Raw genomic sequence first — 21752 nt, 5'->3', positions numbered from 1 at the left:
ACTACAAAAAATGACATTGTAAAGAATGTTCACTAATAATTTTTTGATTTTGTATATCATATTATTGCTTGTGTGTGTGTGTGTGTGTGTGTGTTATGCTTAGTTTTTAAGTCAATTTATATACGTAGCTGAAGGTGGTCACTCAGTGACCGAAACTGGTATTAATTCTGGTACTGATTAGGTGGATTCCTATTAAAAGCCCTTTTCTACTGAAAATGTCAAAGAGATACAACATACAACAACCAAGAAGGATTCAATTATATTATGTGTACTGCCAAATAAGCACACATAATAACGACACTAAACTGAAGGTTTTAAAAGTGTGTGGTGTTTTTGTGTGGATAATCAACACCCTTTTCAACAACTACAAGATTTTTAAAAAATGGCAAGGACTGCGAAGGAAGGCGCCGTAGCCTTAATTAAAGTACAGCCCCAGCATTTGCCTGGTGCAAAAATAGGAAACAACGGAAAACCATCTTCAGGGCTGCCGACATTGGGGTTCGAACCCACTATATCTCAGACGTATACTCACAGTTGCGCTGCCCTAACTGCATGGCCAACTTGTCCGGTATGGAAAACAATCTTTAGAGCTGCCGATGGTGTGCTTCAAACCTATGATCTAAAGCAGTGGTGTTCTAACTTATTGGTTGGCGTACACCCTAAATACAATTGTTTGACCTTCGTACCCCAGAAGTATGATTATATCGTGATCATACTAGAAATAACGAATGGTTGTTGCCGGATGCCAAATCATCATCATAACAATATTAATAATAATCACCACCACCACTGGGGATTTAAGGTCCCATGTTCTTCCTAACACCGCGGGATATTCAACTGAAAATTCCACCCCAGCAACACCAGAAATCAAACCACGGTTGCTGGGATGGCAAGCAAGCAGCTAAACTGCTATATCATCCTGTTCCCCAATTATAACAAGAATGTATACTGTATATACAGTATCGATGGGCGAAGAAAAACTTGCAGTTCCTCATGAGTAAAATTTACAGAAGCAACACAAAACTGAGCGGTCAGCAATGGCCGGGGAACTGTTCTTGAAAATAACATTATAATCAGAGCAACACTTCCTCGTTCGGAAGTGTGTCACTTTAGTGTTGATAATATTATACGAGATTTTAATTTTCACCAAAAGCAATATTCTGATCTGCACACACGTCATACTTAGCCATATTTGAGTAATGTGTACACAGACGACAACTGACTAAGTTTGGCACGCTTACCGACTAATTTCATTGGGTGCACACAGGTATGAAAGGTGCGTCAAGCAAAGAGTTGCATGGAAGATACGTTTCCATTTCCCAACCAATACTGAAACATTAAACAACTTGTAGCTAAACAATGTTCATACATCGGAAGATTGTCTGCAGCTTAGACGCTTTTTAGGTAAAAGATGTCTAATGCCTAACGCTTAAAACTAATCATGGTTTCTGCAATTGGCCACATTAATTTTACTTCAACTTTTAAAAACTCTTAAAATCAAAAGGAATCATCCGAACAAGATAAAATGTTCATGCGTCATAGATTTGTCCCAAACATGATTTCAAATTTACACGAGTTTGTAACTATAGCTTAAAAAGTTACCAATTTAATTTGTGATGGGTTTCTCAGTTCTGCAAATTTGGACATGGTTGTGGTTAACATCGTTATAATCGCTGTAATTATCATTATCATAACTGATAATTATACCTTTTATAAATATTATTTGAGCAGAAAATTTGACGGACTCGAATGGCAATATAATGGCTGTGTTGATGAGAGCGCAGTGGGATTATTTTTGCCTGGTATTACCACCCAGGACCAAATCATCGGGAATTCATTGAAAGCACATGAAACACATACAACCTCAGTGATATTTGTTGTTCCCATTAGGGGTCAAAATGCCTCTGTGATCTCAATTATCAAAAGTAAAGATTGCAATGATTTGAATTGCGACTTGCTCCTTTAAAACTGGACGGAAATATCCGAAGGACAAAAGGTACCCAGTTTACAGAAAATATCGCAGTGACTTTGAATTTCATTTGTATCAGTTAAGAAGATTGGAGTTGCAAGTAAAGAAAATGGATAGGACCACCTGCTGAAGTCAAGGAAAAAGCATGGCCTTGAACGTGGGCACCCAAGGATCAGTTTAGGTGAGTTCACTACTCTTGCAGCCTGCAGAGAAGCATACACATTTTTAGATCAACCACATTTAACCTAGTATTGCAAATCTTCTGAAGAAATTAAAAGAAAACATGGACCCAGATTGTTGTTATAAACTATTTTTAGTAAAAGTCGTGAAAAATACACATTAAAATTGTTATGAAACAGCAATCGGTCTGTTCAAAACTTGCGCTTTCGCAGATGATATCCACACTACGGCCTGCTCGTTTGTTATTTGGTACTATACTCTGTGTTTAATGTATGTTTAATTTCATTCTGAAAAAAATTATAGTATCACTCAGGCCTCTGTGGCAAATGTTCCAGTCTTCTTCAAACAGGAGTCAGCTAACCTAACCATACAGGTATCATTAAGACAGATTTCAAACGGACACAGAGAAATAATAACCACCTCGCTACAAATTTAGATGACAACAGCCTTTCCGAAAATTGCCTAGCACACGAGGGCGAAACGCTGGCAACCAAGAATGAGTTAGCTGGAAAATTTATAATGTCCAATAACGGACCATTTATATTGGTAGCCAGTGTATTGGTAGGTGTGCTAGGTACCAACTGATGAGCCCACCCTAGCACACGAGGGCCAAACGCTGGCAACCAAGAATGAGTTAGCCGGAAAATTTATAATGTCCAATAACGGACCATTTATACTGGTATTATTGCCTTTGAATGTCGAAGAGAGATAACGATAACGAAGGTCGCATTTTGTGGTGAACTTTTCAGTTTTCTTATTCAAACAGCGTCACCTAACCAAACTTAACCATGTATGTACCATGAAAACATATCAAGCACCAGTAGAAAAATGGTAATCTTCTTGCTGTAAATTCAAATGGGAATTGCAGTATGTAGCATTAAAATTAAGCGATCGTTTACTTGGGCTTATATTTTGTAGTTAACTACTATCGGACACATTTATGCATTTATTACGAAAATAAGTTCTCTTTCTTTTCCATTTTTCTTTACGGAACAGCAAGTGACGGGTAATACTAATCGACTCCGACATCGCCTTCGAATGCCGACGAGAGAGCTCGCTAGTGAACAGTGAGAAAATTATACCGAAGATGATCGATCGCATACAATATAATCGCTGGGTGCATAAATGTATGTAAAGGAAAAAATCATGCATACTTAATCATTCATAGAAACGGATGCATCAGCTTAATACACGAAATTCGAAGGGCCAGACAAAATCTGTTGTTATAACGGGGTTCTCGTAATATACCGTACTCGTTACAGTAGACTTCTACCGCAGTTTCATTTATAGAAAATGGATTGACAAGGCGGATTCAACCATAATACTAATTTAAATAGTTTAAATAGCTTTCTGAATACCATACATGGAAAGTGAGGTAGCTTGAATACATGGTGAATGTACACAACATTGTTGATAATTAGGTTTCGAGATCACGCTCAACTGATGTAAAAAGCAGCCTGATTTACTGGATGTCTGAGTTTCCACTCGCAACCACCAGATAAGAACCCAAACGTCACTTTAGAAGCTATAATGTTCAGAGTATAGTTTACGAAATTAAGTTATTTGACCTTGATAAAGCGCAATTTTTACCACCTCAAATGAAGCTTGACGAACTAACAAAACAACTCCCTCCTGATATGGAGTTAGCATGGGTTCCCATAGCTCACTACAAATCAAATGCAATCAAGCTCATTTGGGCTGATTAACGGAGAAGTGGCAAAAGTAAATATCACCAATGTCACCGAGGGAGAAGTGAAAGATCCACATACTGAATCTTTGCCCTTGGTAACTCCTGGATTATGGAAAACCTGTATATCAACCAATCCAGAAAATTAAGAAACATTATTGGGATACTGACATTCCTGACATCCTTCAGTCTCACCCAATATACTTAACATTAATTCAGGCTCTGCTCCAGCAGGAGCTGGCATTTCTCACTACTAATGGTTTACTTACTTTGTACATTGATGGTGGTGACTAAATATGAGGCATAAATTTTATGTACCTACCCAAGGGTATGAGAATGCTTCTACACAGTAAGCAGGTCACCATTCTGCTGTTGGAAGTCCAAATCCCTGAAGCAAGCATGTACATAATGTGCAGTAACACAGTGCTTTACAGGCAGTTGAAGCCTAGCACTCACGCAATTTTCCTCTCAAATAATAATCTGTATAAAACCTATGGATATGAGTAAATTTTCACTGAACACTGATTAAGAAAACAGTACTTACAGCATTCTTATCTGTGTTAACAGCTTTGTCCAACTATGTAGAATTGAGAAATCCAACAGGTTTTTAACCTACTTATAAAATAAGTTTGATATCTTGTTCGGGGCACTCACGGTTACAACACATTAAAAATTTGTCAGATGATTAGTTTTGATTACAAAGTTCTTTTTTTATTCGGATTAAACCACCTGCAGAAATAAACACTGTAAAAATTTGGTAGAATTCTCCTAAGTGACCAATTATGTGAGAAAGAAAATTACCTCTATATCAAATTCGGTGAGGCTCGATTCATCAAAAGATTTATCCACAACCACATCATTGATATCAATGAATTCTGGCATAACTAACTTATGGTGACTAGTAGTCGGAGTGCAGGGGTTGCTAGAGACATCAATGATATCATCTGCATCACTATCCTCAGCTCCCGAGAGACTTCCACTAGCCTGGCCGTTACTGAAACTGGATAAGTCAGAGGACTCTCTCTTCATCTCACCACGTTCCAGCATTTCCAGGTTTTCTGTAATAGTAGAAATGAGTTTAAGACATCAATTCACTGTTAAAAAAACCCACTCTGAACCTGAAATAAGAAAAAGATACCTTGAAGTGTCAGTGCCATATAGCAAGTCCCCTGATTCAGCTTTGCTTTCTATTCTAATTGACACATTCAGAGTGAACTTACCTGGACACACCATTGCTTTTTTAATGGCCATAGGATCTTTCTTGCTCCATTTCTGCACCTCTTCATCCATTTTGGCAATCTTAGCTGGATTCATGGCCCAGAGACACCCTTTGCGCTGTTGTTGACTGCTGCCCGACACAGTCGGCTTTTCTATCTTTTCAAAACACTTATTGAGGCTAAGATTATGGCGTACAGAATTTTTCCAGCCATTTGGAGCAGTCTTGAAGTAGGGGAAGTGTTCGCTGCAATGGAGAATATAAATAACAGAAAACACTCATCTCCATGAACCAAGGGAGGAATCCTGAACTTGCCCACAGACAAAGTCACTGAAACAAGGGTATGTAAATTGTAAAACAGACACAGAACAAAACACAACTACCTCGAGGTGAACTGGCTGCAACACAAAAATGAAGCTTCAGTGAAACCTAAACTAATCAGACTTCACCATCACAAATTAAGTGCTAAAGGAGATTAGGACATGAAATTTATTTATAACAATTTCAATAATTCATCGTTAACAGGACAATTACTTCACACTAGCACGAATGCATTTTTTAACACCCTTTCATATCGTTCAAGAGATTTTGAGGCACATTAGTGGGCATGCCGCTCCCTTTCAGCGGCTTGTCATCATGTAAAGATTTTACTGCCTGTTGCCCTTTGAACTTTCATATTAAAAAAAACCCACACTATTGCTCATCTTGAAATGATCTTTTCCCTCCCATATAAAAAAAAGCCAAGTTTCTGGTTTATATAAAAGAGAAAAATGTACAAAAGAATTTAAAACATTGCCAGTACTATCTCCAAAGATACTCTCTTTACAGTATATAGCAGGGATGGCAAACCTTTTCCTACTAGCGTGTCAATTAAGGCCTTGTGTATTACTTCTTAATGTCTAGTGTGTCATCGGTTATTTTCCTTTAAAATCATCATAAAACCCCTCATTTAACTTCGTTTATGTATTAGATTGCATTACATACAAATCTACTCGACTGAATGTTTGATGATTTTATTTTGCAAACATCACTGAAAATTACATTACAAAAAGCAGATAAATTTTAAGAACAGGGTATAGGCTTTAACCTAAAAAAGTCCATAAAATTAATTGACAAGTCTGTCTCTGGGGTTAGTGTGATTAGCTGCCATCCCCGGAGGACCGGATTCAATTCGAGGCTCTGTTACGAAATTTGGAAAGTGGTACGAGGGCTGGAACGGTATCCACTCAGCCTCGGGTGGTCAACTAACTAGATGGGGGTTCGATTCCCACCACAGCCATCCTCTAAATGGTTTTCCGTGGTTTCCCACTTCTCCTAAACGAAACTAAGAACCACGGCCTCCCCTCTTCCTTGTCTAACGCTTCCAATCTTCCCTTCCACCCACAAGGTGAGGCTGCCTCGGCAAGGTACGGGTCCTCTTTCCCAGTTGTATCACCGACCCAAAGCCCTTGAGGTGGGATCCCACGCTGAGCCTAAGGGAAAAACTAACCCCAGCGGGTAAACAGATTAAGAAGGAAAGAATGAAAGAAACAAACAAACAATTGATACTTCGTTATTAAAGCATAATGTTAAAATATGCTGTGTTGCTAGATTTTCAACCTAATTACATGTCATAAAAATTAAAATATGGTAGTATGTTGTCTGACATGCCACAAAACTAGCGTTCACGTATCACCTAGTGGCACGTGTCATAGGTTCGCCATCCTTGGTCTATAGAGTCAGTTACCGGCTATTAGACTGAAATTTTCATATAACAAAATCAGCCATGAGCTATTTGTGTGTAAAAGGAACCGTGAGAGAGATAAATCTAGTTTTATGCTTCAGGGCCCTTCTCTTGCACCCCCTCTTGGTGAAATTTCTTGGACAACTCGGACAATATCTTACTCGACCTTATCCTAAATGAAATAACCAATTTCATTGAAATCGACCCATCCTTTTTCCCCTGATGCCGCAAGTCACTAAAAAGTATCATACTGAACTTGACATAAGTCATTACAATGGTATCAGTATTCCTCTTCTCAGAATATAATATTAATCAACTGTTATGTTGCATTTAAAAACATTTCTATCATATGAAATGCTTAGTCACTTTTCACGAAGAGTACTACACTGGTGATCTAACATTACCACGTTCCAGAGATGGAATGACCCCACCACAGACAGCGGTGAATATTGGTAAGCTGTTCTCCGTAAAGAGAGCACGCTTCCCATTTCTAACGGCACCTGACTTTAGGGATCGAATAGCTGGAATATGATGGTGAACAGTATGTTGCGTACCGGTAGTTATCAGAACATTTATGAACCAGAGGAATGCCATGCTACAAAATAAAGTTATTTAACTTCCCCACTACTTACCACCAATATTCAGGCAGGTTGTTCAACTCAGGACGCAGCAGTAATCCCATCTATCGGAGACAAAGCACATAACAATCAATAGTCAGTGTAATGTTATTGTTAATTTTATGGGCTTCTGATTTGGAGGCCTTCATATTTAATTTTCTTCCAACTCTGTGATATTAAGGTACCCAGTGAAAAGGTATTACTTTTTCCTTGCACCATGTTCGTTCAAAATATGTTTCTGATTTAGATTTTTGGAAAATATTTACGGGTTGTCGTCGGCCCCGTGGTGTAGGGGCAGCGTGCCTGCCTCTTACCCGGAGGCCCTGGGTTTGATTCCTGGCCAGGTCAGGGATTTTTACCTGGACTTGAGGGCTGGATCGAGGTCTACTCAGCCTACGTGATTAGAATTGAGGAGCTATCTGACAGTGAGATAGCGGCCCCGGTTCTAGAAAACCAAGAACAACGGAAGAGAGGATTCGTCATGCTGACCACACGACACCTTGCACACTGAATGCCTTCAGGCTGAGAAGCGGTTGCTTGGTAGGCCAAGGCCCTTCACGGGCTGTAGTGCCATGGGGTTTGGTTTTGGTATTACGGGTTGTCTAATGAGCTTTCAGTGGCTTGATAAGAAAACGAAAATAAAACTGGAAGAAAAATCAAACAGTTCAAAAAGAGTTGACGTAAGCAAAAATAACATAACAGAAAATGACCGGTATAATAATAAAATGACGGGAACACTAAAAATAAAATACAGCACGTCACTGATCTAGCCAGGGTCAGGCATGGCATGGTGGAAGGTCAACGGACTGACTAGCCAGCTAGACTCGCACCAATAATAGAGTAATAGTTTTGGAACAGGTCTCATTCTGTGCTACAGTGGAGAGAAGAGAGGACTTCATTCACATCAGTTTCAAAGTTCAATTTTTTTTAAAGCATTTAAACAGAAATAAACAGATATTCTCATATATTTTTAATATTTTGAGTGCGATTTGATAGAATATGATGTCTTTCAAGAACGAAACACGCCATTCTATGTTATTTAAGTTGTTTCTTTTCGGGTATAAATCCGTTACCATATTTTTTTATCGTCCCGGTAGTTTAAATGAATTTATTCAAAATTAGTTCCGACAGAGTGAACTAATTACAAATTGACTGAGTCAACACTGAAAAGGGGATGGCTTCAGATATCACAATATATCCATGTTAGCGATGCTCTGCATTTATGTAGGCTAACACCAAAAGTTTAAATTCATGACCAATCTGATTTCATAGCCAGTACGATAAAACATAAATGATTGCAAATTGTATTATTTGTAACTTTTGTTAAGTAATGTTTATCGATACGACCATTAGTAACATATTTGGGAATTAAATTTAAGCCTTCCCCTACACTACCACTTTATCTAATGTGAATAAAATTATCTATAGCTTATGTTGTAATGCCTCATTTCATGACTTTATATAGATTTTCATTAAATTCTGTTCAATCCTTTTCTTGTGGTGCCCATACATACATACATGACTGAAAATTAAAAACTGCATTTCCTTCCTACAGTGGACAAAACAGATACAAATATACCACCCTTTTTAAATTCTGAGCAATGTACGGGCAAAACTCTGATTTTATATACATGCAGTATATAGATATGTTCCATGGCAAGGGTAAATGTCTACACTGGAATGCTTCTTGTTGACACTATCAGGTAAAGCTTGAAATTCTGAACATATGGAAAGTTTAATGATGAACATTCAAATTTGTGAATATTTGGCAAGGCACCATAAATGACTACAGCATCTATCAAAGACACAAGAACAGGAAAAAGATATATCCTTATTACGGCTGTACTACTTTTTTTAGGACAGAATGCTTTGCACCAATGCAGCACTGGATCAGAATGAAGTACAGATAACAACAATCTGACAGTGAGGTAAACCGACACGAATGCCACTCCCTAGCTTTACTACCATGTAACTATTTCCACCCATTCTGCTCACACCATTTCATCTACAAAGTAACTTCTATTTTTGAGGGGCAATACCAGTAATAATAATAATAATAATAATAATAATAATAATAAAAAGAAGCAAGCTTATTCACAACATTCAGGTATTCTGCCTTATGGGAGGTCTTGTCACGGGATAAACTTCTTGTCATGTGCCCCTGTTATTTTGAGCAATTCAGTGGAAAATTGAGTAATCAACCCCAGCAGGAAACAGGGTCAGTAAGCCAAGAGGATGTGAAGGACAGTGGAAGGCAACAGGAAACCATCACTGGCATTATTTTCCAAGACATTCGTGAGATGAACCTCTTTGTAAAAGATTCCGGAGGTCAAGATTCCCCTCATTTGGATACCTGGAAATAGTATACAACTATTTTATAGTAGAGCAAGAAAAACAGCTAAACAGAAGACACAACTTCTTCTGACAAAAAATCGCTACCATTTTTGACTACTTCGAAGGGTTATTTATATACCATTATGGCTTTTAGTGCTAAGCTGGTGCAGATTCTTCTGACACTCATGGGCAGCCTACATGCTTGGTTGTGGGTTGATGAGATAAGGAAGGGTTTGAAACCTGCTGTCAGCACAGGCTACTCCTATCATACACCGCCCTTTTTTTTTTTTTTGCTATTTGTTTTAAGTCGCACAGACACAGATAGGTCTTATGACGACGACCTATCATATACCACCAAGAAGTCTGCTCAAATCGCCGCCAACAACACGATATGCCCTAACTCAAAATAAATGCTTCGGAGAGGTTTTGATAGATCTGACACCTTATTGATCAAGGCCAGCAGGTGGGAAGGGGAAGGGTGAGGAAATATTCGGCAACTACCCGAGGGTCAAAATTATATAAACTACTTCTACCAAGAAAATGTTAGCAGCTGACAGTAATTTTTACCACTCTGACCATAAACAGCACATTTTTTTAAGAATAACCTCACCTCACTGGGAACACTTATAGTAGTATACCTACCACACCAATACAGGGTGAACTTTAATAAAACCAACAAACTGCAGGGACTTATTCCTGACTGGAAATGGAGGAAAAAATGTCCTATGAACATGTGTCCAGTAATACATCGTTGCGATGGTAGATGGCACTGATGAAAGAAATTTCTCTGACTACTTGCAGTGTGTTTCTTCTGTTGCAGATAGTGTGATTAAAGCAGCGTACTGTCGGAAGCAGAATGGTCCAGCATTCATGTCTGGAACAAGCTGAGGTGGTGTTTGTGTACGGCCAAGCCAATGGAAACGGACGAGAGACAGCATAGCTATACCAAAACAAGTACTCTCACAGACACCAACCGCATCACACAATGTTTAAAGCCATTTTTGGGCGTTTGTGTGATCATGGGTCCTTTTAGACAGACAAACGTGTAGGAAGGCGGCGGACTGTGCATACACCAGATCTGGAGGAACAGATCCTATAGGACATTGAGACGAACCCTAGTACAAGCTCCAGGCAAATGGCCCAACATGGTGTAAGCCAAACTACGATTATGTGTATCCTGCATGACAACCGCTATTATCCCTATCACCTGCAACGAGTGCAAGGATTAACAGCAGGGGATTTTCCTCTACGGGAAGAATTTTGTCGATGGTTTTTGCACCAGCCCATCACAGTTATGGAATTTCTGTCGTCAGTCCTTTTTACCGATGAAGATACCTTTACCAGAAATGGCACCGTCAATCGGCATAATCTTCATCTGTGGGCTACAGAAAATCCCCGGGGAATGGTTGAAGTGTCTCACCAGCAACGGTTGAGCATCAATGTTTGGGCTGGAATTCTTGACAACCCCATACTTTGACCAGTTATTATTCCACAACACAACAGAGGAACATACCTGGAATTCCTGCAGAATACTCTGCCTGGATTGCTTGAGAATGTGCCTTTGGCAATAAGACAGGCTATGTGCTTTCTGCATAATGGAGGACCACCCCACTTCCGCATTACAGTTCGCCAACACCTAACAATATCTTCCCCCAGGCGCTGGATAGGATATGGAGGCCCTGTTGCATAGCCTCCTAGATCACTGGATTTTTACCTCTGGGCTACTTACTAAGGGCCCTGTAGAAGCCATGGAAGTGAGTCTGATAACGGGAAGAACTGGTAAATTGGGTCTTCTACTGCTCATTTGAAATAGAAAGAGAGAGCAAATCTTATGAGTACTGACAAAAACACAGATTTGTATAATTACAATTTGCCAAAACTCTCTCCAGGATGCTTTTTGTACTGGAGCCGTAGTCGTTAAAAAGGCAGAGAAAGCAAATCACATTAACACATTGGTAGGGACAACAGCAGCAAATATCTTTTACAGCATTTTTCTCTATTTCTATTATTCATACAAGTGGATATTCAGATTTCAATTTATTGCTTTTTAATTTGTCCAAGAACAGAATCACACATCTCATTTGACTGTGTCCACTGACCATGAAAATATGATCAATTAAAAGATGTACCCTGCATCTGTGTTAAGTTTTTTTTCTTCTTTTGGCACAATAGAAGTCTTGATGTTCTGTACTCTCACATTTTGAGTGTGACACAAGAAAGCATAGAAAGTTCAGTTTCATAACCATGTATCTGTAAATCATATCTGAAATACAGTAAAAATAGGTGAAGGATGAAAATATTCTCTGAAATTATTTTCAAAAATCAGGGATGTCATGGTAAGTGTTGGAGGTATCCACAACTTTGTCAAAATCAACATTGTTGCAACATAGTAAAATTGTTCTAGCTTGTGTTTCTGCAATACAAGAGTATTTCAAGTGGTATTGTTACGTTTGTCTCGTACGACTTTCATACCATTTACCTTTGGTCAGAACACGAGAGAAACCTCCTAGTAGGGTGTATTTGCATGTGATATTGTTATACATCTGGGTGTCTCCTGAGCTACGGATTAGGACTTTTCCTATACGGCTCATTCCCTCACTCCAGAAGTACCCAGATCAATTTCAATTGTTAATAAACCCCACAAATGGTCCTTTTCAGGACCAAAGCTGACAGTTGTATCAGTTAACATAGAAGGCATAACATCAAACAAGGAAACCCTGTTACAACAACTTTGCCAAATACACAAGTGTGACGTTCTCTGTGCTCAAGAAACTCACAGAAGTAGCGACCAAAGACGACCAAGAGTGTTAGGAATGTGTTTGGTAGCCGAGAGGCCGCATGAAAACTATGGTAATGTTATCCAAAGCCAGAGCTGAACGTAATATCTACCTCATCTACAAACAACAATGGTACAGAAATCTTAACAGTAGAGCTATCCAACTGTATCATAACATCTGTCTATGAACCACCGAGCATTCCATTCCACTTTACTGATTCAGCTGTAGGGCAAGAGGAGATGATTCGTGTCATCGTGGTAGATTTCAATAGCCATAGCTGCTTATGGGGATATAGAGAAGACAATGAAGACGGTGAAGCTGTGATTACACGGTCAGAATGTAGTCAACTGTCCTTAATACACGACAGTAAACTTCCCGCTTCTTTCAACAGCCGTTGATGGAGACGTGGATACAACCCAGATCTCATTTTTGTCAGTGTGTGAAGTCTGCCTGCGAACCTATACCCAACACACAACACAAACCCATTATGTGCTAAGTTTTCTCAGCAGTTCATCCACCACAAAGTGCTTAGATGAAATGGTAGCAGACATAGAACCTGTTCCAGAGGTATACAATGTGTTCATCGATGCCGTGCAAGAATGCTCTCGCACATCAATCCCAAGAGGCTGTAGGTCTCAGTACATACAGGGTCTCGATGCCAGTACAGTAGATAAATTAAATGAGTACCTACTGCTCTATGAAGAAAATCCCTTCAGTGAGGACACTATTCAGGCTGGTCAATAACTAATACAGTCCATGGGTGAAATAAAGAGAGAACATTGGGTTAAGTTGATGGAAGAACTAGATATGGCAAGAAACAGCAGAGAAGCTTGGAAGCTACTTAGACGTCTGAACAATGACCCCACAAAAAGTCCTCTACACAGCAACATTACTTCTAACCAGATAGCTCATCAGCTCCTAATAAACGGCAAAACAGATACCGGTAAGTGAAAAAGACCCCAAAACTTCAAAGAAAAATCAAACAAGAAACATCCAGTCTGTTCAATCCCTTCACAATGAACGAGCTGCAAAACACCATAAAAATGAGCAAAACTGGCAAGGCAGCTGGTCTAGATGACATGCGCATGGAGCAGATACAACACTTTGGGAATGCTACCAAACAACGGATCCTACAGCTTTTCAATAACTGTCTGGAACAATGTCAAATCTCTAAAATCTGGAAGACTAAGGTGGTTGCAATCCTGAAACCTGGTAAGTAGCCTACGGATCCAAAGAATTTCAGACCAATATCACTGTGTCATCTGTATAAAATGTTAGAAAGAATACTTCTGAACCGTATAACACTAGTGGTCGAACCTTTTCTAATCCCAGAGCAAGCTGGAGTTAGACCAGGAAGGAAGTGCTGTACACAGATCCTTAATCTGACACAGCACATAGAAGATGGATTTCAGCGTGGTCATATTACTGGAGTGGCTTTTGTTGATCTCTCTTCAGCATATGATACTGTACAACACAAGATAGTTCTAAAGAAGTTTTACCATCTTACTATGGATTTCAGGCTCACAACGATTATTGCCACGCTGTTGCAGAACCGACATTTCTTTGTTGAATTCCAAGGACAGCGGAGTAGATGGAGAATACAGAAGAACGGTCTCCCACAAGGCAGTGTCCTAGCACCAATGCTATTTAACATATATACCAACGACCAACCTCTTCCACCTCACACAAGGAGCTTTCTGTACGCAGATGACCTGGCCCTGGCAACTCAGAGTAAAAACTTCGAGCAAGTGGAACAAAACCTTACTCCTGCTTTGAAGATACCCTCAGATTATTATGAGGAAAATCACCTCAAGCCAAACCCATTGAAAACTAATGGGTGCGTCTTTCATTTAAAGAACAAAGAAACCCTGCGGAACCTGCGTGTGAATTGGAAAGGAATAGAGCTGGAACATAGCAATACTCCAGTTTACCTTGGTGTTACCCTGGATCGTTCGCTGACCTTCACCACACACTGCAACAAACTCAACCAAAAGTTTCATCACGAAACTGCCTATTGTGTAAGGTAACTGGTTCTGGATGGGGTGCCCATCCCCAGACAGTAAGGACAACTGCCCTAGCACTCTGCTACTGAATATGCTAGTCCCGTGTGGTACAAATCAGCTCACGCAAAGAAAGTCTATATTGCCTTGAATGAAACCTGCAGGCTAATCACAGGCTGTTTAAAACCCAACACCCACACAGAAGTTATATTCACTTGCAGGTATAGCCCCACCTGATATTAGGCGTGAGGTAGCCGCTAATATCGAGAAACAAAAGGTTTGCAGCATCTCAGCCCATCCCCTTCATGAACATCAGCCACCACCAACTCGACTGAAGCCCAGGAAGATTTTCTACAGTCTTCTGCTCCACTTGATTCTGACCCAAAAAAGGCCAGGGTTAAGCTATGGACACAGAGGTACCCAGATCATCTGGAACGTGTTGAAATTGAAGAAGAGTTACCACCTGGTCACAAAGAGCGATGGTGTATATGGAAGTCGTTAAGCAGACTGCGGACCGGCGTTGCAAGATCTAAGGACAATCTTGTGAAATGGGGCATCGTGCATGGTGGGGACTCATTATGCGAATGTGGAGAGGAACAGACTTCTCTCTTGCACTGTCGTCTATGCCCAGATTGATGTACAGGGTTGGAATTGGCACAATACTGGTCACAACTTGTGTAAATAATGTATATATAGTGTAGATATTTTCATGTAATACTTCCTTTCTCCTTTTTATTTTTATTTTCATGTATGTTCTTCCATTTGTTATACTTCATATGCAAATTTTTCAAGTGCTTCATTCATAACTATATATGATTAATTTGTTCATGTACATCTTTCATATTCAGTATCTCTTCCTTGTATATATTGGTGCCTCTGACACGAATAAATAAATAGCATAGCTTTGTAACCAGGCCAGTTACTGTGCTATATTTGCAAAATGTCTACATAGATCAGAAATCAAGGAACAATATGGCGACTAGTGTGCTGTGTGAGTAAGATCACTCCATAACCCCCCCACTCCATTTGCATAAGAAGCTGCAGAAAGTGTTGGCCAGTATGTAATTCTGGGGAACATAAACTGATTACCTTCAGTTTCACTCTCCCCTTATGGCTCTAAAAGAAGCAACTAGAGAATGAATTCATTTGAACAAGTGACGAAAGACTTTCAAGCCCACTTGGACTCTGATAAGGGCTGCCAAACCTTCAACTGTGTTTCAAATGCTGGATGGGGATCTCCAGGTATTCAAGTCGCAAGGAACAACAGCAAATAGCGACCTACAAAAACAACTGAGCGCGATTGAGAACAAACTTCAGAAACAGGACGAGGCTGAACAGTATAGCCGTTGCAATTGTTCACTGCTACACAGTGTCCCAGAACAACCATCCAAAGACGTTTATAAAAAGTGTCAGAACATAACTGTCAATTTTCAATCGAGCTGTCAATGAGTAATGCTGATCGTTGCCACAGTCTGAGGCAAAGAAACTGGAAATCTGCACAAGTGATTGCACAAGAAATTGCCAAATTTAATAAAATTCTTGCACTACCATGATTAAGACTGTGTGTGGCGCGCCAAACATGCACTGAAGGGTAGTGGACTTTTATCAGAGCTCCCCACAAATGCAAGGAAACCTATATTAAATTGTGCCAGGGACTTCTGAAGACCAAGAAACTGCTGAACTCAAGACGGGAGAGAAGGTGTTTGAGACAACACAAAGACTCAAACATGCATGATCTCGGCAATTAAATGCCTTAGTTGTGTAGGATGAAGAACTGTTCGGTTTTTATTATGTGTGTTATCCATAGTTAACGTGTGTGCGAATGAGTGAGTGTATATAATAGTCACGGATGTATTCAGTGCTGTTATCTACTATTAGCTTCTATTTTATGTTGGTAGATGAGTCTATCCCTTCTGTCAATGACCCACATTCACTATCCATCAAAGCTTACTTGCTATTTTTGAAATTAAAAAGGTGCATTGTACTGGCTTAACAGAAAGCTGGTTACACACAGATTTACAGTCTTTTGCAGTAAATCCTGAGGGTTTCTCGCACTTGCAGACGAGGAGACAAAACAGCCTTTTACTATAGGAGTGATGTAGAATGTAGGCCGGCACGGTAGGAGAGGTGGTGGTATACAATTTCCAATCACTAGATTATATATTTATGGGATCAGAAAAATAATGAAGTGTTTCATGCTTGCCAGTAAACTAGTAATATAGTTAAGAAAGTTTCATCATAACTATTGCCAGCACACCAGCAAGAGAAATATTAATGCTGTAGGGAGAGGAGTATTATGCACACCTACAAACCGCGAACTAGGTTATGTTATAAACGAATATAGAATCAAGTAACACATCCTCAGCGCTCTGTCTACTGGATCCGAGGTTTGCGAGATTGATCCCGGCCAAGGGATTTTGATAGGAGATAGATCCCGAGCATGCTTGGAATTTGTTTCCTCGAAATTCACACAAATGTTGATTTTCTGAGGAAAGGAATATTGCAGGATTTTAATATTTCAACGTTCCTGTATGTTCCGTAAGACAATATACAGGGTGTTTACAAATGAATATCAGAGTTTTAACGCCTTATAATATTGAATACGTTAAACTTACAGTTATACATTATATGTCAAATGAAAGAGCAACTCAAACAGTTTTGTTTGTTGGCACCAGTGCGCATGTACGTGCAATGGTTTCGCCGCAATCCGCTAGACAGCGGTAGTAGCAAAGATGGCAACAGGTGAACAGAAAGCTTTTTGTGTTTTGCAGTTTGCAAAGACAGAATATGTAGTTACTGTGCAATGTGCGTTCCGCATTAAGTTCGGTTGTGATCCTCCAAGTGATGATAACATTCGCAGATGGTATCATAAGTTTGAAGACACCGGTTGCCTTTGTAAAGGGAAGAGCAAGGGACCACCAAGATTAAATGAAGAGACTGTTGAGCGAGTGAGAGAGTCATTCACTCGTAGCCCAAAGAAATCAGCCCGGAAGGCTAGTCGTGAATTACAACTTCCTGCGTCGACCGTTTGGAAAGTTGTAAGAAAACGCTTACAGCTATGTCCTTACCGTTAACAGTTATTACAGGCTCTAAAGCCAGCAGACCACAGATTACGTGCCAACTTCGCAAACGACATGCTGTTACATGATTATGAGTTTATGAATCGTGTTGTTTTCAGTGATGAATCGATCTTTCACCTTAGTGGACATGTAAACACTCATAACGTGCGCATTTGGGGCTCAAATCCTCACGAGTTGGTACAAATGCAACAAGATTCCCCTAAAGTGAATGTTTTTGTGCCGTATCCCGGTGAAAGGTTTATGGGCCTTTCTTTTATGGTGAACGTACTGTAACTGGTACTTCTTACCTCGATACACAAGAGCAATGGCTCTTCCCTCAGTTGGAAGAAAATGAGCCAGAGAACATTTTCCATCAAGATGGTGTGCCACCTCATTGGCATAACGACGGACTACTACCGCTGTCTAGCGGATTGCGGCGAAACCATTGCACGTACATGCGCACTGGTGCCAAAATACAAAAATGTTTGAGTTGCTCTTTCATTTGATATATATAATGTATAACTGTAAGTTTAACGTATTCAATATTATAAGGCGTTAGAACTCCGATATTCATTTGTAAACACCCTGTAGACATAAAAAAACACGTATTAGGCCTACGATACTTATTTATGGTAAAGCATGTTAGAGAAAAATAAGAAATAATAGTGTGTTCCACGAAACTGTAGACAACAATGGGTAAAAATATACGACACTTCACACAAATTTAAATATTTTATTTATCAGTAGAGCTAATATCCCGCCGAATTTCTTCTTTATTCACTACGTACCAAAGAGAATAAGTACGATAGCATTAATTCCCCACAAACAGCTAATATTAATTCAAAAATGTTGGTCATTGATTTACTTGGCTCTGATTGGAAGATTACAATCGACCACACATTCGACTATTCTTTCAGTGCAGCCAACGCTAGCGCAGACTTGATATCATTAGTTTAAAAGGGCGAGCTGTCGTTTAAACTAAACGAGTATCAGAAATTGGTGGAGAAAATGGACGCAGGTTAAAACTAGGTACTAAAGTTAAACGGGTTTAATTAATACCAGGTTTAACTCGATCTGGAGAAAATGGCCCTGTATGTACTGTATCCTGTCTTCTAAAAAGTTACTATAATAAGGGTTATAATTAAAGTGATGCCGTAAAATTGAGTTTCTTTGTATATTTCAAAGTACGATTAAAAATAATGTATTCAGTGAAAGCCCGTAGATACATAGGATTCAATTATGTGCTATACATGGTCAAAAACAGTATTATCTATATCTCAACATTTTGATAACGCGAAATAAAATTTATCTCCCGAGGTGATTCGAGATAACGAGGTTCCGCTGTATTTATATCACACCGACACACGCAAAAAAAGCATAATAGTCTCCTTTATTAGACTGTAAAATGAATGGATATTTGATTTGATAGGTATCTCTGAACACCTGGAGCCATACCTGCCAACTTTTAGAAATAAAAATAGGAACGTTTTTCAATTCTTGGATTTTAACGCATATAATGAGCCACTGTCTTGATGAAAAAGGCCAACAGCTACAAGGCGAACTGACCATTAAATTTAAAACCTTACAGTAGGGAAACATAAAAATGGTTACATGAAAATTTACCCAATCATTCTCATTTATGACACATACAAATAATATTTATGTCACACCAACACATGCAACAAAATGTATAATAGATTCCTTTATCAGGCGGTAAAATGAACAGAAACTTATAGGTATTTCTGAACACTTGGAGATAACATTTGTTATGTTTTTTGGCCATAACGCGAAAATACCAGAAACTGTCACCGACACAACTCCCTGAAATACATTTAACTCATTTAAATTATGAAGAAAGACTGAACAAAATTGCATCTAAATACGCGAAACTACCACATACAAAACAGATCGGTAAGTCTCACACTTTTACATATGACTGACACGGTGAAAAGCACAGAACCACTAGAAAAACATGTGGCCCACAACTCCAACATAATTATGCACAGAAACAATGTTAATAGTGCGCGACCCACACAATAAGAAAGTCATTCTTTCGTCCCAATGAACTGCCTCTCTTGCTTGTAGCGAGCAGGAAACACGATAAACGAAGGCGACGGACAATACACTCGCTAAATAAAGCATCAAATAATTACACTTGAAAATGAGGTTGGGTAAATTCCGCAAACACATAAGAATTTATCCTTTATCCTAGAGGAAAAGTATTTACCGTACTGGAGTTTATATTGGTCGAAAATAGGAAGAATTAAAAATAAATTGGAAGGTGAGTTAAAACGGAAAGTTTCCGGATAAATCGGAAGGGTTGGCAGGTATGCATTACAGTAGTGTCTCGCCATGCCTTTGATGTTGTATGCCCATCGTTAATCCAAGCCTCATCCAAAACGGTGTAATTTCCACCCCTATTGTCTAAACTCTCTTATCTTGCGGAGATATCACCTACACCACAATATATCATCTCTGTCCAGTAAGACATGGTTTTTAATTTCTACTGATGAACTCGAAACCTATTTCTTTCTGTAGCGTCTGAAAGGAGGATTATTTTAAATCCTGGAGTTCAGGATGAGCTGGGAAATTGTACAAGTATATGCAAGCAATAGGATAAAGATGACTGAGAAAGAACAGGAGAGACAAATGAATGGCCAAAACATAGTAATGGGAGACTTGAATGCCCATGTAAGCATGGATAGGAAGAGATGTGAGAGCTTACTTTTAAAGTAGAAGGATGGGGAAATACCAATAAGGAGGTTTGTCCCAGCATTCTTGGAGAAGAGTTGTTAATCCAGAGGGAGCCTCAGGAGTTCCATAATCATTTCGAAATTCACACTGGGTTGCTTCTGTCTGGTCTTCACATTTCCTTCTTTTTCAAGCATGTATAATTCTCAGGAAGGATTTCAGCAAATGACTAATTAGGCTTATAATACAAATTATAGGCTACTTAAATTACAGTGTGCTGTTAATTGAAAGATGTCTTATTTGGAAGTTCTCTCACAATTTACTTTGTAGAACAGAGGAGGAACTGCAAACTAAAATATCATCCTATTTCTTTTTCACATGATTAGCCTCCAGAACATCATGATAAATGCTCAACTGGCATGATGCTGAATTATCATTCCATAATTTTCAATAATCAATATGTCGAGTGAGATTATTGAAAATTATGGAATGAAAATCAGCATGCAAAAGAATATGACAATTGTAAAGACCGGAGGAGAAAGGAAAGGGAACTAAAGGAACAAAACATAGAAAGTGTGGAAATCAAGGGAAACCTAGAACACTGACGTATGCAGCAGAGACCTGGACAATGACAAAAAGACAGGAAAATAAAATAAATTTTCAAGAAGAAATTAACTAGGGGTAGTAATAACACACAGACAACATTGATGATGCTTGTTGTTTAAAGGGGCCTAACATCCAAGGTCATCGGTCCGGCAGATAACATTACTCAGAATGGAACTAGAGATACAATCATATTGAAACTGACAATGAAATATCGCAGCAAGGATGACTTCACCATAATAAAGCAATGTACAAAAATTTCACTGCCACTTTGAGTTTTTTTTTTGCTAGGGGCTTTACGTCGCACCGACACAGATAGGTCTTATGGCGACGATGGGATAGGAAAGGCCTAGGAGTTGGAAGGAAGCGGCCATGGCCTTAATTAAGGTACAGCCCCAGCATTTGCCTGGTGTGAAAATGGGAAACCACGGAAAACCATTTTCAGGGCTGCCGATAGTGGGATTCGAACCTACTATCTCCCGGATGCAAGCTCACAGCCGCGCGCCTCTACGAGCATGGCCAACTCGCCCGGTACTTTGAGTTATTAGGTTCTGAAATTGATACAAAAATGTATAAGATTACATACTTTAGTATATAGCTAGACGTGGACAGCCCTGTTGATCAGCTGAAGCAAGTGCATCACTGAGCTTTCTGTGTGAGACAGTTAACACAGGTTCCATTGAGAAAGCAGCCATCAATGCGGCTACTGTTCAAAAGCATGCATCACATTATTTCCGTGAAAAAGGTTTATCTTCTTCTTATGAAATAAATTCAGAAGAAAGGAAGATGGGTAGACATGTGGCGAACAAATAGAAAATCATCCCATGGGTGTCAACATTGTCTCAAAGTCGTGTCTGGAGAGAAATAGTGGTAGTGAAAGTGATAGTGAAAGCCGT

At 39.3% G+C, this 21752-nt stretch overlaps 1 protein-coding gene across 1 annotated transcript in view; it reads right to left on the bottom strand.

Annotated features, from left to right (window-relative positions):
- jumu (jumeau) overlaps positions 1 to 21752 on the bottom strand; it is a 72235-nt gene that overhangs the window by 14841 nt on the left and 35642 nt on the right. The window contains exons 3-4 of the mRNA XM_067148128.2: positions 5057 to 5298; positions 4638 to 4894 (exon numbers count right to left, since the gene is read on the bottom strand). Of these exons, the coding sequence (XP_067004229.1) occupies positions 4638 to 4894; positions 5057 to 5298 (499 nt within the window). The remainder of the gene's footprint in view (positions 1 to 4637; positions 4895 to 5056; positions 5299 to 21752) is intronic.

Source organism: Anabrus simplex, chromosome 1 (genome assembly GCF_040414725.1).
Source record: "Anabrus simplex isolate iqAnaSimp1 chromosome 1, ASM4041472v1, whole genome shotgun sequence".
Classification (NCBI taxonomy): Eukaryota; Metazoa; Arthropoda; class Insecta; order Orthoptera; family Tettigoniidae; genus Anabrus; species Anabrus simplex.
Note: the sequence above shows the minus strand (reverse complement) of the source record. Positions and strands in the feature narration are given on the sequence as shown.